Source organism: Salvelinus namaycush, chromosome 12 (assembly GCF_016432855.1).
Source record: "Salvelinus namaycush isolate Seneca chromosome 12, SaNama_1.0, whole genome shotgun sequence".
NCBI lineage: Eukaryota > Metazoa > Chordata > Actinopteri > Salmoniformes > Salmonidae > Salvelinus > Salvelinus namaycush.
The window spans coordinates 18,295,364-18,312,092 of NC_052318.1; the positions used below are offsets into that span (position 1 = coordinate 18,295,364).

General features: G+C 40.5%; 1 protein-coding gene across 2 annotated transcripts in view; it reads left to right on the plus strand.

The window, feature by feature from the left end:
* The first annotated feature begins 3,238 nt into the window (after nt 1–3,238).
* Nucleotides 3,239–16,729, plus strand: part of LOC120056483 (opioid-binding protein/cell adhesion molecule-like) — a 146,257-nt gene continuing 132,766 nt past the window's right edge. For both annotated transcript variants that reach the window (XM_039004654.1, XM_039004655.1), the window contains exon 1: nt 3,239–3,411. In XM_039004654.1, the coding sequence (XP_038860582.1) occupies nt 3,239–3,411 (173 nt within the window). The remainder of the gene's footprint in view (nt 3,412–16,729) is intronic.

Sequence of the window (16,729 nt, forward strand, 5' to 3'; positions counted from 1 at the left end):
CATATAAGCTCACACAGCTTTTATGAAATGGCAGAAAAGTAATGTTTTGACTTACTTGTAGGTAGGACTGATATCTGCAAGAATTACTGTAAGAAAGTTGCAATGCCTTTACTTGGAACTGGAACTGACAGCATTTTAACTACTTTGAAGATATGGAACAAACAGACGACAACAATAATAATAATCATAATATCAGTCAAAAATATACAATTTCCAGTTTATGCTACAAAACCAATTTTATAAGAGGTTTTAAAAATAGGTTATATTTGACTCAACATTCCATGATTAATGGGTGGCAGGTAGCCTAGTGGTTAATAGCGTTGGAGTAACTGAACGGTTGCTGGTTCGATTCCCCAAGCTGTTTCAGTTTCAATGACTGAATATTTTGGACAAAAACTGACAAATGTAACTAAGGCTGGGAATGTCAACACAATCAAACTAACAAAGGCAATGATCACAAGTCAGTCATAATTTGGCTAATAGGCTAGTGTATGTATTTATGTAACAAGCTAAAAACACAGAGCCTAACGTTAGCTAGATAGATAGCTAGCTGCTAGGAGGCTGTCATGTCATGTCATTGGAGGAGTGGGTGATTGAGTTACTTTTTCCCCTCATATAATTTTTTGGATGCTACACACAGCTAGAGATGCAGGTGTCATTTGGTTAGCTAGCAAGAAATGTGAATCGCTTTGCTAGCTAGCTATGCTGAATGACTGTTATCCAGTTAGCATATCTCTTGCGTTCGCAAATTCACTCTGGCTAGCTATCTACTCAGATTTCAGAGCACTCTTGTCTGAGTGTGACATAGCACAGAATAACTGATACATTTATGAACGCGCAAAACTCGCTGAATATGACTGGTGTCAGTAAACGTAGGCAAAAAAAGTCATTGTTAGTCATGAACGCTCTATATAACATGTAAATATCCTAACCAAATCTGCTAGGGTGAGTAAAATGCTCAGCGAGGTGTTCTCTCATTTGTGTCTGGAAGTAGCTAGCTAGCAAGCTAGACAACTTTAGCCAGTTAGCTTGGGTGCTTGGTTGGGACAACACATGCATTGGCAGGCAAGCTGCAGAAGGACGAGCAGGCCGTTCCCCATCGTTTTTCAGCCAACTAGCTGAAAAAGTTTGAGAGGGTTTATCTAATTTTCCTTTGTTAGCTTTTAGTTCATCATGCTCTGGTTAGCATTAGTTGTTGATCTTGTTGTTGATGTGCATATAGGGAAAGATAGTCTATATTTTTATGGTTGCTTGATCAATAGGAATGTAAAGTTCCCAAATGTAAGAGAACTTCCGTGGTATTTAGCTACTCTACATATTTGCTGTAATCCATTCAAGTGTATTTTGTGTCCTTTGTCAAATGCTTTCTAATGATATAAAGTTGCGCTGTTGCGACTGCTTGTAAACACACAGCCCAGTTGAAAGTGAATGATGGCAGGACCTTGTGGCAAACGGCTTGTTTGCATATAGTCCTACTGTACCTCTGATTGGCTATGGTGCACCGCTCTGCGTAAACTTTAAAGTGTATGGGAGAGTCTTTCACTAAGATAACTGCAGTTGAACTGCCAATTTTGAGTTATGATTTTATACACTTTTATAGCTATTGACTCTGAGCCTTTTTAAGTGACAGCTTAAAGACATGCCCTTCACACTAATTTAAACTTTGGCTGCACACATGATCTTTAGGAATACCAACCTCAGTGTGGAAATATATATAAAACACAGGGAAACCACGTTTTTCACTGCACTGGGCCATGCCATAAGTCATTGCAAAATGTGTATAATTGCAGGAAATTCGTTTTAAAACAGTAACATTTTCTCTCCACCCCATGGCAAAATAGGTAAAATTGCAGGAAATTAGCTGTAAAACTGAAGAAGAAAAATAATCTCTGTCCCATGGCAAAATTAGTAGGATTGCATTATGTTTTTTGTACAACATTACACAAGTTAAAATTGCATTAACTTGTGCAATGGCAAAATGTTAAAGATTGCATGAGCGCAACTCTCTCAGCTGTCAAGTGAGGGGGGGGGGGGGGGGGGGGGGGGGGCAACTAAAATGTTTTGCAGGAGAGACCCCCCAACCAAATCTTGTTTAGGGCCCCCAAGGGCTAGGGCCAGCACTGTGGCTTGCATAGACTATATAAATGCACTGCAAGTAGATGATTTACACATTTAATAGCCTGGAGTGTGAACATGGATGCTATGAGTCAAGGGCGGTATATTTAGTCTACATGTCTTTATCCACACCACCAAAACACTTGAGTCATACCGACCAATTTCACCTGTTAAAGGTCTGAACAATATATTACGCAATCTGTAGGCAGTCTATAGCATCTGCATCCAAACACCTGGCCCACTGGTGATTTTATTCGGCTTTCTGAGCAAAAAAAACATTTCAGTTTTATTTAAAATATTTTATTGTTGGACATAAAAGACTATAAAAACATCAGCTCCAAGTTATTTTACATTTTGGAGATATGTTTCAAAGTATTCCCACGCATATTAGAGTGATACGGTATATGTGATCGTATACAAAATGTAAGCAATGTTTGAAATTATTATGTTTTAGTCAAATCTTATACATGTTTGGGTTTCTTGCGGTCAATTTGCAGGCAAGAAATTATCTGTAATTATGTTCTGATCCCCTGAAAATATCGTCCCGCTGCTGAATCTAGTTGATGATCCCTGACCTAGAGCACGTATAGCGACGATGAGGGGACTGTGTAGAATGTAGATAGAATAATCACTAAAACTCGTGTAGCCTAGATCCAATCCCAAGAAAATCTGCATCTGTTGGAACGAGATAATCACGCATTTGTCTTGTTTTTGCGCATTTGGCACCGGTGGTTAAAGTTTTATCACGTAATCTCAAACGAAATAGCTGATTTGTGTTTGCTCTGCGTGCTATCCACAACTGCGACTGTTAATTTTCCGTGAATGCGTGTACTGTCATCCTCAATAAGCAGCTGGACCATTCCGAAAGGAAGCGCACATATTTCCAATCTGCGAACTACAGAACAGAATAGAACAGCCTGCACATATTGTTTTGAGTGCGCAGTAGGGATAGCTATACTCCTGCATATGCTATGCTGCACCTGGAAAGAAGATTTGGATTACCAGATGAACTGTAGGCTATTAACTAACCCGCGCTCGCTCCACCGGACAAAATACGCATTTGCCTTTTAAATCAACGGACGCGTTGTGTGTCTCGACAAGCAGTGGGATTTATAAACCGAAGATGGGTGTTTGTGGATACTTTGTCGTGTCTTGGAAGTGCCTGGTGGTTCTGTCATTCAGACTGCTGTTTCTTGTCCCCTCAGGTTTGCCTGTCCACAGTCAAGGGGATTCCCAAACCGATAATAAAGTAATGGACAATATTACCGTCAGGCAAGGCGAGACCGTCTTTCTCAGGTAAAACCCTTTCTAATTATTCATACACTGTCACTGGTTGCGAATGGTTTCAAAAAGTCATTACATTTATATGATTCCAAAGTTGCTTTGACAATTGAAATTACAGGAAAAGTGTTTGTCAAGTTAAATTATACGAATCATACTGTATGGTCATTTCCGCGTCATATGCATTTTGTCATTGAGGGGGATTCCAGAGGATTAGCCTATGCCAGACTATGAAGCAATAGTCCCAGCAGTTAAAATTAACTCCAAATGATTGTTGTGTAACGTGTTGAATGATCTAAGGTGCTTATGGTGGTGGAAGAAGTTTATTGATATGGTCCACAAGCTACGGAGCATCACAGGGATGTAAACATCCTATTGGGGGAAAAAAATTGTTGAATTAAATTGTTTCCACGTAATTTCAACCAAACAATTCCATGTGATGACGTTGAATCAACGTGAAAAACGGATTTGCAAAAAGTCATCACTGTAAGGGAATTTCGTCTTTTTCACCCAACTTTTGGCTGATGACAGGGTTTAATTCACGTTAGTTGACAACTCAACAAAATCTAAATCAAAACTAGTCACTGAACTGATGTCTGTGCCCAGTGGGATGGGATATGAACTGATGTCTGTGCCCAGTGGGATGGGATATGAACTGATGTGTGTGCCCAGTGGGATGGGATATGAACTGATGTGTGTGCCAGGTGGGATGGGATATGAACTGATGTCTGTGCCCAGTGGGATGGGATATGAACTGATTTCTGTGCCCAGTGGGATGGGATATGAACTGATGTGTGTGCCAGGTGGGATGGGATATGAACTGATGTGTGTGCCCAGTGGGATGGGATATGAACTGATGTGTGTGCCCAGTGGGATGGGATATGAACTGATGTGTGTGCCCAGTGGGATGGGATATGAACTGATGTGTGTGCCCAGTGGGATGGGATATGAACTGATGTGTGTGCCCAGTGGGATGGGATATGAACTGATGTGTGTGCCCAGTGGGATGGGATATGAACTGATGTGTGTGCCCAGTGGGATGGGATATGAACTGGACTATAATAGACACTGGGGAATAGAGAAACGGGGAGTGCAGTTATATTTTGCACATTAACATATTATGTGATATTGCACATACATACTGTAAATGGATGAGACTAGACACTTGTTAGTCCTATGAACAGATCTTGAAAAAGCTAAACCTACCTGTGCTCAAAGTGTAGGCTGCCTTGGTCAAAGAGCGCCACAGTAGAGGTGTCAATACCAATGAAATCTAGTGGTCAAGCAGGGAAATGGATCAAATCGTTTTTCCACCATTCATTTTTCCCATTGGGGATTTTAGAAACACTTAAAATTAGGGCTGTGTTTTGTGTAGGCTTACCCTGGTGTGACGGTTTGATAATCAGGTGACTTTTATCAATATATTTGTCTCTACTTACTCTCAGATTCGAAAATGATAATTAGCATAAAAGGAGACAGTCTCGTCCAGATCATCATGGCATTTGTAGGGGGGGTGGGGGGTAAATACAGGCAAATATATTGATAAAAGTCACCTTGTCCTAGAGAGATTTACATGGTTATCAAAACATCACGCCAGGATAGGCCTACACGAAACTCAGCCCTTATTTTAAGTGTTTCTAAAATCCCTATGGGAAAAATTAATGGTTTCTAAAATGTTTGGAACCATTTCCCTGTTTGACCATTAGCTTTTTGACTCTTACTTTGGAACTCTATTACAGACATAAATAACACATAGTCCACCATTTTCCTTTCGATGTCGCTTGCATTTAAAAAAATATATATATATTTTAATTTTTGCAGTTTGCTTAGCTGTTTAGGACCTGAATTTACTGACCCCATGCTCCAACAGGTCAACCTGCCCAACAATTTGCTGACAACCGCATTGTTGATCATACTAATTGAATTCAAAATTAATTTACATGGGGCATACTATTATATCTAAAATTAAATATTTAAATCACCTGTGGGGTGATATTTATTATTTCATCCAATTATCACATGAAACTCAAACAAGTTGGAGCTTGATTGCAAAATGCACACAGATACATTGATAAACTTGTCTGATATAGTATGACACTTTTGTAGTTTAATGGAACCTGCACACATTTTCAATGCAGGTAGGTTACAATAGGGCTTGATTGAAGCTGTATGTCCACTATCCAGCTATTTAGCTTCATATTGTCTATGAAACATCCTGCTGCCCTGGTAATATGTATCTAATGAAACTCACAACTCGCTAATCACTTGCCTTTCAGAGATGTCTCCATACGTATAAAGTAGCTGCGTCATAACAATGCTTTTATAAATAGATTATTTTCAGCACTTCTCTGGTCAACAGGATTCTAATCAGATTCATATACTCTCTCTTAAGGACAGTAATCGGAGCTATCCGTATGAATCCTCAGGATATTTAGGTTTCAAAGCATACGCTCTGAAATGGAATGTAATATCAGCATCAGAACTAAAATGACCAAGCTGTGTGGTCATCTGAAAAGGGAGTTGCCATGTTTGGAATGAGTATTAGGTGAGGACAGTGGGTGGGGGCTGACATTATGAAATTATTCAAAATATAACAAGAATAAATAGTCTTATATGCTTCAAAGTGCAAGTTATTAACTTGAGGTCACAGCAGTCATGGTCACCTCCAGTAAATCAGTGATACTAACAATTACTGTATTTCCTGAATACAGTATGGAAACTGCATTTCTAGTAGTCAGCAATGCACTGGGGCATGCATAATGAACCATTATACAAATTAGGACTCACTGTCAGGATTTTTATCAATTTGAAGGAAGTTAGAACAAAAGTGATTGAAGTTTTTCATGTGGCTTAAGCAAAAACTTTCGCTAATTTATATGCTACATTTCATCCCAAAAACTTCTGTCAGTGAAGCCATTGTTTATAACTTGAGCCGTGTGTTGCATAACTGACGTGATGTTGACTCATCAGATGCCATGATCTAAATATGACTAGTAGGAGATGATAAATCATAAAGAGATCACCATGCAATTACGCTAGACATTTTGACAAGTTAATTTGCAGGTTGCCTTTACTGCAAGACAGAGGGCCTGTCATCATCTTGACACAACTGGAGAGGAAATAACTTTCTTCCTGAGAGTCGTAAGCCATAACAACACATACTGAGGGCAGGCTGCATGCAAAATCTGTTATCCGGATGTTTCCGGTTTAAGAAAAAATAACTGCGGTCTTCTTGCATTGAGAATATGCAGCTTTAGATGCATTTCATCAATGAAACAATGACAACTGAAAGACATTCAACCTCATATGAATTCAAAACACACTTTGGCACAGCACTGGATAAATGTTGTTGTGCCTTAAACCTGGAACGTATGGATAGGCATACCTGTTTTGATTGAAAAGGGCCCTCAGTTTGAACATATACTACCAAAGTCCGTAAAATAAGAAATATCGTCTGAAATAAGTGCTATAGGCTAACAGAGTGATTGTGCTGTTCTTAACTTCCAGTAGTATATTTTGTGCGGGAGGAAATATCCTTCAATCGCACTATTTCCTGGGGTGATCCTACACAATTTTAATTATTCTTGGTTCATACTCTTTGAAAACATTTACATTTCATGACACCATGTTTGTTCAATTAGACACAACAGAAGAGATGTTAGTTCTTTTTGTTGGTTTAGGTGTAGCAATTGTCTCTTATTCCCTTCAGATGAAAATCTGAATGGTCCACTGTAGATCTGACTACAGTTTGACTGGAGTAGTGCAGTTATTGTTGTTGTCACTGAGTTAGCACAATGCTATGCTTACCTCAGCAGGCATCAGCCCCTCTTATATATACCTATGTTCTCCCAGTTCAGTGAGAAACTATTGTCAGGCTGTTCTTGTCGGTTTAATATCCAGGTTTTCCTCTAGGATTTTGCTTGTGCTTAGCTCTATTCGGTTTATTTTTATCCCCCAAAAAACTCCTTAGTCTTTGCCGATGACAAGCATACCCATAACATGATGCAGCCACCACCATGCTTGAAAATATGAAGTGTGTTACTCATGTTGTTAGTTTTGCCCCAAACATAACACTTTGTATTTAGGACATAAAGTTAATTTCTTTGCCACATTTAACGTGATGCATCTTTTGGAATATTTTTTATTTTGTACAGGCTTCCTCCTTTTCACTCTGTCATTTAGGTTAATATTGTGGAGTATCTACAATGTTGTTGATCAATCCTCAGTTTTCTCCTATCACAGCCATTAAACTCTGTAACTGTTTTAAAGTCACATGGTGAAATCCTTGAGTGGTTTCCTTCCTCTCCGGCAACTGAGTTAAGAAGGACACCTGTGTCTTTGTAGTGACTGGTTGTATTGATACAGCATCCAAAGTGTGATTTAATAACTACAACATACTTAAAGGGATATTCGATGTCTTTAAAAAAAAAAAAAATGTGTTTAACCCATATACCAATATGTGCACTTCTTTGCAAGGCATTGCAAAAATCTTTCTGGTCTTTGTGGTTAAATCTGTCTTTAAAATTCACTGCTCGACTAAGGGACCTTTAAAGATACAGTGCATTCGAAAAGTATTCAGACCCCTTGACGTATTCCACATTTTGTTACTTTACGGCCTTGTTCTAAAATTAAGTCATTTTATTAATTTTAGAATAAGGCTGTAATGTAACAAAATGTGAAAAAAGTAAAGGGGTCTGAATACTTTCCGTATGTACTGTAAATGTCTGTGTGGGGTACAGAGATGATGTAGTCATTCAAAAATCACGTTAAACATGTTAAACACACCATGCAACTTGTTAAGCAAGTTTTCACTCCTGAACTTATTTAGGCTTGCCGTAACAGAGGTTGAATACCTATTGACTCAAGACATTTCAGCTTTTCATTTTTAATTAATCTGTAAAAAATTCCAAAAACATAATTCCACTTTGACATTATGAGGTATTGTGTGTAGGCCTGTGACACAAAATCAAAATGTAATCCATTTAAAATTCAGGCTGTAACAGAACAAAATGTGGAAAAGGTCAAGGGGTTGAATACTTTCTAAAGGCACAGTATCTGTATAAGTAGCAAGAGTGGAAATAAATACAGTATTTATTGCAGAAAACCTTTCTCTCATTTGGTGGAGGGGGAACTCTACACAACACTTTGCCTCAAACTCTCTGAAACAATATTTCCTTAGCAATGGTGCTTGTCCCTCCCATGTTGTCAGCTAATGTATCTTCGCTCCTTATCGCTGTCAATATGAATCGAAGCTACTGGACTGAATCAAATCTCCATACATTTTCAGAGCAGAGGCACAGTGCTCACTTAACTTCCCTTTAATAAACAAGACCGGCTGCTGCATGCCGATCAAGTTGGGAGTTTTCTCCTCCGTCCTCATTTTGAATGCAGCACTAAAGAAGTGTTCGAATTACTCTGGGCGATGTGGATGACCAGTTTACCTACCTGTTGCATGCACGTGCGATACTACGTGAATGATGAGACATTTGAGTTTCGTCCACCTACATATAATCTGTCAGTACTGAAGTTGGTGATTAGCGCCCAGTGGTGAATGTCACCATGGCGACCGTGGTAGACTGAGGGTCTTCTGAGCTTCTTATCTTCCTGGACAGATGAGTCTAGTCCCATAGTCATGTGACATCTTTATGTGGTGGTATTATCATTCTCACCTTGCTGAACAGGTAGCGTTAGCCACATTATTTAGGTTGGGATAAGCACATGCGTAACTAAGCTTGATAGTGAGGGATAAACATGAGCCTTTATATGCTAACTAGACAAGATCTTTGTCTACTAGTGCATATTCTTCACTGTGCTAAGTATTTAATATATTTTTTTTTACCTTATTGGCTCAGTTGATGTTCAATCTAAGATACGACACATCATCTCAGCCATGTTTTTCTTGTACAACAGCCTCTGTCAACCAGTGACCGCATTACTAAAATGTAACCCTCCAATGATTGTGGTAGTTTAGCTCTGAGTCTGATAGCCCTGCTGCTGCCAGATGGTGCTACTATTCCTTAAATCTTTTGTCAATTGCCATTAGCGTCCTACATTTAAAATAATTCCTATGATTAACAGTGTTAACAATTTGTGAACAAATGTTTTAATTTTATTTATAACAAGGTGGGCAGAAACGTGACAATAGTTTTGGGAAATCTGTTGCAGCTCAAGTCTACAAAAATATCCACAATTCTCTTTCGTCTGGGCGGGCTGGATACACACAATAATACCAAAGTCAATATCAGCATGTGAAGGCGCTAACTAGCTGTAAAATCGCTAAAAGAAACTGAATATCAATTTAGGAGTCTATCTCACTGAGTTCAACTTGCAGTTCATCTCTACCCAGAGTGAGAGCAGTGTACATTTCTTTCTCACAGAGCTACTTATGAGGAGATGGGGAAACTTCATTTGAATCGTAATTCTGCCCATTGTGTACGTTGCCACCGCTTTGTCATTGGGCTGCGCGTTGCATTATGGGCAATTCTGGGACAAGGAGAGCTCTCCTTCAAGGAGTGAATAGGAGTCAATTGTTAGGTGACCTAAACTGGGATATGCTTAACACCCCAGCTGTCCTACAATCTAAGCTAGATGCCCTCAATCTCTCACACAAATGATCATGGAACCTACCAGGTACAACCCTAAATATGTAAACACGGGCACCCTCATAGATATCAACATGACCAACCTGCCCTCTAAATACACCTCTGCTGTCTTCAACCAGGATCTCAGCAATCACGGCCTCAATGCCTGCATCTATAATGGCAGCGGTCAAACACTCCCTAAAACACTTCAGCGAGCAGGCATTTCTAATCAACCTGGCCCGGTATCATGGAAGGATATTGACCTCATTCCGTCAGTAGAGGATGTCTGTTTATTCTTTAAAAGTGCTTTCCTCACCATCTTAAATAAGCATGCCCCATTCAAAAAATGTAGAACTAAGAACAGATGTAGCCCTTGGTTCACTCCAGACCTGACTGCCCTTGACCAGCACAAAAACATCCTGTGGTGTACTGCATTAGCATCGAATAGCCCCCACGATATGCAACTTTTCAGGGAAGTCAGGAACCAATATACACAGGCAGTTAGGATAGCAAAGGCTAGCTTTTTCAAACAGAAATGTGGATCCTGTAGCACAAACTCCAAAAAGTTCTGGGACACTATCAAGTCCATGGAGAATAAGAGCACCTCCTCCCAGCTGCCCACTGCACTTAGGCTAGGAAACACTGTCACCCCCGATAAATTTACGATAATCGAGAATTTCAATAAGCATTTTTCTACGGCTGGCCATGCTTTCCACCTGACTACCTCTACCCCAAGTCAACAGTACTGAACCCCCATACTGCAACTTGCCCAAGCCTCTGGACCGCTTCTTTCTAAAATTATTCACCGCAATTGTTGCAACCCCAATTACTAGCCTGTTCAACCTCTTTTTCGTATTGTCTGAGATCCCCAAAGATTGGAAAGCTGCCGTGGTCATCCCCCCTATTCAAAGTGTAGACACTCTAGACCCAAACAATTTCGAATCCCACCGTACCTTCTCCGCTATGCAAACTGGTTTCCGAGATGGTCATGGGTGCACCTCAGCCACGCTCAAGGTCCTAAACGATATCATAACCGCCATCGATAAAAGACAATACTGTGCAGCCGTATTCATCGACCTGGCCAAGGCTTTTGACTCTGTCAATCACCGTATTCTTATTGGCAGACTCAACAGCCTTGGTTTCTCAAATGACTGCCTCGCCTGGTTCACCTCCTACTTCTCAGATAGAGTTCAGTGTGTCAAATCGGAAGGCCTGTTGTCCGGACCTCTGGCAGTCTCTATGGGGGTGCCACAGGGTTCAATTCTCGGGCCGACTCTCTTCTCTGTATACATCATTGATATCGCTCTTGCTGCTGGTGATTCTCTGATCCACCTATATGCAGACGACACCATTCTGTATATTTCTGGCCCTTCTTTAGGACACTGTGTTAACAAACCTTCAGACAAGCTTCAATGCCATACAACTCTCCTTCCGTGGCCTCCAACTGCTCTTAAATGCAAGTAAAACTAAATGCATGCTCTTCAACTGATCGCTGCCCGCACCTGCCCGCCCGTCTAGCATCACTACTCTGGACCGCTCTGACTTAGAATATGTGGGCAACTACAAATACCTAGGTGTCTGGTTAGACTGTAAACTCTCCTTCCAGACTCGCATTAAGCATCTCCAATCCAAAGTTAAATCTAGAATTGGCTTCTTATTTCGCAACAAAGCATCCTTCACTCATGCTGCCAAACATACCCTTGTAAAACTGACCATCCTACTGATCCTCGACTTCGGCGATGTCATTTACAAAATAGCCTCCAACACTCTACTCGGCTAATTGGATGCAGTCTATCACAGTGCCATCCGTTTTGTCACCAAAGCCCCATATACTACCCACGACTGCGACCTGTATGCTCTCGTTGGCTGGCTATATTCGTCGCCAAACCCACTAGCTCCAGGTCATCTATAAGTATTTGCTAGGTATAGCCCCGCCTTGTCTCAGCTCACTGGTCACCATAGTAGCACCCACCCGTAGCACGCGCTCCAGCAGGTATATTTCACTGGTCACCCCCAAAGCCAACTCCTCCTTTGACTGCTTTTCCTTCCAGTTCTCTGCTGCCAATGACTGGAACGAATTGCAAAAATCACTGAAGCTGGAGACTCCTAGCTCCCTCACTAACTTTAAGCATCAGCTGTCAGAGCAGCTCACAGATCATTGAACCTGTACATAGCCCATCTGTGAATAGCCCACCCAACTACCTCATCCCCATATTGTTATTTTAAATGTTTTTTTTCCTTTACACCCCAGTATCTACTTGCACATCATCTTCTGCACATCTATCACTCCAGTGTTTAATTGCTAAATTGTAATTATTTCGCCAATATGGCTTATTTATTGTTGTAAATGAGTACTTGTTCTCAACTGGCCTACCTGGTTAAATAAAGGAGAAATAAAAATTAAATAAATATTGGGCGCTAGCTCAAACTGAACATGAATGTCGTGAACAAGAAGTACAACATTGCAAATGTTTTTCAAGTTGTGAGAACTTGTTCTCTGTAATATCGTATAGCTTTGGAATCATGACATTACGTACTTTTGAGGAAAATAGGCATGTTTCTCGACTCATCCTGACTTTGAGAAGGGATTGCATGACAATTAGCTTAGCAACCGTGTGACGCAGCATGACAACATGAATGCAATTGGTCCATCGTCAGTTAGGTGGGGTGGTTCTCCATTCATTGCCCAATGGAATTCCGATCTCCTCCTTTCTGTAATATCGCTGTTTCCCTCGGACACACAGGGCGCATTGTGACTTGGTACTTGAAGGAGAAACGGGGTTGAATAATTTGGTACACTGTTTAGATTGACCTTATCTAAGCGAAATATATACTTTGTCATGATGATATAAACGGATGGATGTGTTCTAGACAAGTATGCTCATGATCTATTGGCTGATTTGGCGATCTGGAGCGCAGGTCATTATTTTAAAAGCGTTATGAAATGTGGTAGGGGATCACACGCTTCAGTCGAGAATTATGTAGCTATGACGCATTCCTACATGATTTCCTGATTTTCAGAGACAGACCCCTTAGAAGTAAAATCATGGGGACATTTTTTTTAACCTACTGATAGAACACAAGCTTTCACCAAATTGACAGGAGTTTCATAATTTTTATTGGATTATTCCTTTTAAGCTGCACAGCCGGTAATACACTTGTGTCCCCCGGCGACCGGCTCGTACATGAAACATACACCATTCAGGCTCCAAAGGCATCCTAACTGGAAAGAAACAGGGAAAATATGTGACCTGTTTCAGGAAACTAGGCGTATGTCGCACGTCGCTACTTCACAGGAGAGGCATTTGAACATTTAAAAAAATATATATCTAAATATGTTTTTTGGCAGAAATGCTTTCTGTAACGTGAACTTTCATGTGCCTTAATAACAAACGTGTGTGCCACCTGTAAATGCAAATACAATTGTTAAATAATGAGCCTAGTTGGTTTTAATAGGGAAATATACAGGAACCTTCCCACTAGCCTTGATTGGCTGAGATAATGGATGGTCTGGACATGCCGAGAGATGCGTTTGGATTGGTCTGACATGTAGAATGTCTATATCATGAGCTTTTAAGTGTGTGTGGATAATCCTGTCTACCGCTGCTTTTTTTTAAAGATATCATGAATAACTGAAAATGTTTTGCTACTGCTCTCAACATTGCTGCCCTGAAGTTAATAGTGCTATCGACCAAGCTCAGTGGTAAAACATTGTGATGGGCTACTTTCTGGAGGAAGATCGTGCTGTGCTGACTCTCTGACTCTGAAAATTAATCAGACAATGAGGAAATCCCTGATTTTAGGTTTCATTAAACCAGAAATGTTTGTCTTCTGATGACAATGATGGGGAAGAAACTGTGTCATTGTCATGGAAGAAGTTGACCGAGTTTTGAAATCAGTGGAATGCCTGGTGGAAGCAGAGAGATGATTGCCAAACGCAAAGAGAACACAGAAAGAAGGCTGTTGTATAAAACACCTGTCTCCAGATTACATCTTCAAACTAAGGGCAACCATGGCAGAGGGAGAAGCGTTCTTCCATGTATACGGGTAGAGTCGTGCAAGTTAAAGCGTACTGTTAGCTAGCTAGCTAACGTTAGCTGGCTGGCTCGCTAGCTAACGTTACGTGTATGATCTGTGTAGGAGATCTAGAAAGGTTCCCAAGTTGGAATTCCGAGTTGGATGACCGTTCAAATAGATTTTTCCCAGTCTGAGTTTTTTTCCCCGTGTTCCAAGTTGTTTTGAACGCAGCATTTAGAGTTGGGATTATGGTTAATTGTTCAGCTAGCTAGCTACATGTCTAAACAAAATACTCTACTATGCAAGTAACCATTTCACGGTACCGTTTACACCTTCTGTATTCTGTCCATGTGACAAATAAACGTAGATTTGATTTTATATAGTCTGTGTTTACCAGAGATGGTAATGTGAAGAACAACATGACCTGCACCAAATTGTGTGTGGAGGCATCACCAGAACCAAAGTCAAATTAGGATATAGGCCAAGGACTAGATAAAGTTTATATTTACTACTACTTTCACCACTTTTAGTCTTGAAGGCTTTGGTTGTTTACTACACTGTGAATCCTTAAAGAGACTGGTGGGGCTCAGGCTTAAGAGGGTGTGAACGATGCTGAATGGGTGTAGACAAAGAATAGCTCTCCAGTAGGTGTACCAAAACATTCAGAGGCCATTTTCTCAAAAGTGGGGTTACAAGTTTATCAACTTTCAAAGCAGAATTACTTTTTCATTGTTCTTCAACTGCAGTGTATGATTATACAATTTTCTAGCTCGGAGTCTCTACTTTTATCCAATGTAAAAAATTAAATAAAAACATTCCAGATTTTGCTACACGGGACCAAATCCAGGTGGTGGGTCAAACATGCATACTGTCTTCATAATACACAATCTGATAGAGTGGCTAATGCTACTTCATGATGTTGCAGTGCGCATCTGAAAGTAGTCTGAAAATAGTGATGGAAAAGTGTTTTATTAAGACACTCATCTTTCTACTGATTATTGTATAATTGATGTTCATTGATGTCCATTTCCGTTTAAAACACTAGATGTAGCCAATGTTTTGTGTTTACAGACTAGGTATCATATCTGTTAGTGCAGAGTAATTAGTTAGTGCATATAACTCCTCACAATTTCAACATGGAGGTATCGTGCCATTCCATGTTACTGTCAGAATTGTACAAGCCCTCTTCAAAGGGATATTCAATTTATCCCCAAAATTAACCCCCAGGCCACGATTGGGATGTGATAATTTGATTTCACAGAGAGATGTTAAGGATTCTCTTTTTAATCCTATTTCTCCCTCACCTTGCTAATCTAGTCTAGCATCTATCATCTACCACGATTTCAGGCGTTGTCCTCAATTTGCAATTAACCCAATGCTGGCATCTGGAGACCAAGATCGGTTTGGATATGTGGTCAGAGAAGACTCAGGGGAGACAAGGGAAAGAGTAGTAGAGGGCATGTGGAAGGAAATGGATACTCAAGTCAAACTATAATAAGGTTTTTGAGAAGCCGTTACTCAAATGAATGGCGCAGTGTCGCTGTACATGAAAATCATTCACGTCTCTCATCCGGTTTACCGTTGATAAGGTGAACCTCGTCTTTTTTAGCTAAGGCCTTATCAAAGACGAAGCGAGGAGAGGGAGTGCTGTCTGCCTGCCATGGGGTGTGTCTTTGAGACAGCTGTTCGTCAAACTATTTCTGTCCCCAATGTCAGGGGACTAATGGCATTGTGCCGCCATTCGCATGGTCTGGCTGGAAAACCAAAAATCTCAATATCAAACAGGGCATTGAATTCACCACAGATCCTTAGCTAAGGAGCCCTGGCATGCAGTACTCTCTGGCATTAACCCACTGCAGCCAAGAAACACTGGCAGCCACTTGTTATCCCTGCAGAGAGAATGCTAATCACCCCAAAAAATATCCTAGACTTCGACAAAGGTTCCCCCCAGGGGATGGAATTTGCAGTCGAACATGATTTTGTTTGTGTAATTTCCAGGCCGTGGACAGAATATGATCACTGTCAGAATTGGCTATCTACTTTGCTATACCTTTCCACAAGGCTTATTCCAATATGACACAGCCACTGGACCCATTTGGCCCAGGCCCTAATGAAACTGGCCAGTTTTGCTGACAGCAGTTTTATCGTCTGAATAAATTGCATGTATTATTATTATTTTTGACTTGTCTTTCCTTTCCCTGAAAAGCTCAGGGAAGGCTGACTTGTGCTATCAAAACAAACGGGTGAATGTGCCAAATCATATAAACCTGCAAAATTGCCAATCTTCAACAGAGAAAGAGGTAGACACAGTCCGCTGGCATTGAATTTGATTGTATTGTTTCCGGCATATGCACTAGAACCAGCTTGGCCTACATTCACCAGCCGCTTTTTTTGTTGATGGAAATAATCTCGTATCTCCTGTGGATTACAGGAGTGGGGATTCACTAAACTGAGGAACAGGGGTGGTATGCAGTCTATGATTTAGTCTTTCAGATTTCTTCTCACTCTGTCTCACTCCCTGCTTTGAAGCCATTTTAAGGCCTTGTGTGCCATTCAAGAAACTACCAAGACACTGTAATGAAGTGTGGGAGATTGAATAAGTCCCCTTTGTGCAGATTCTTGTTTGGCTATCCAGGAAATGTTGTAGGATTATGTAGGTTGATACTGTGAGAACAGAACTGCTAAGCACACCCTGAAGCACAGGAAAACTGTGATATCACAGACAGATTATTTTA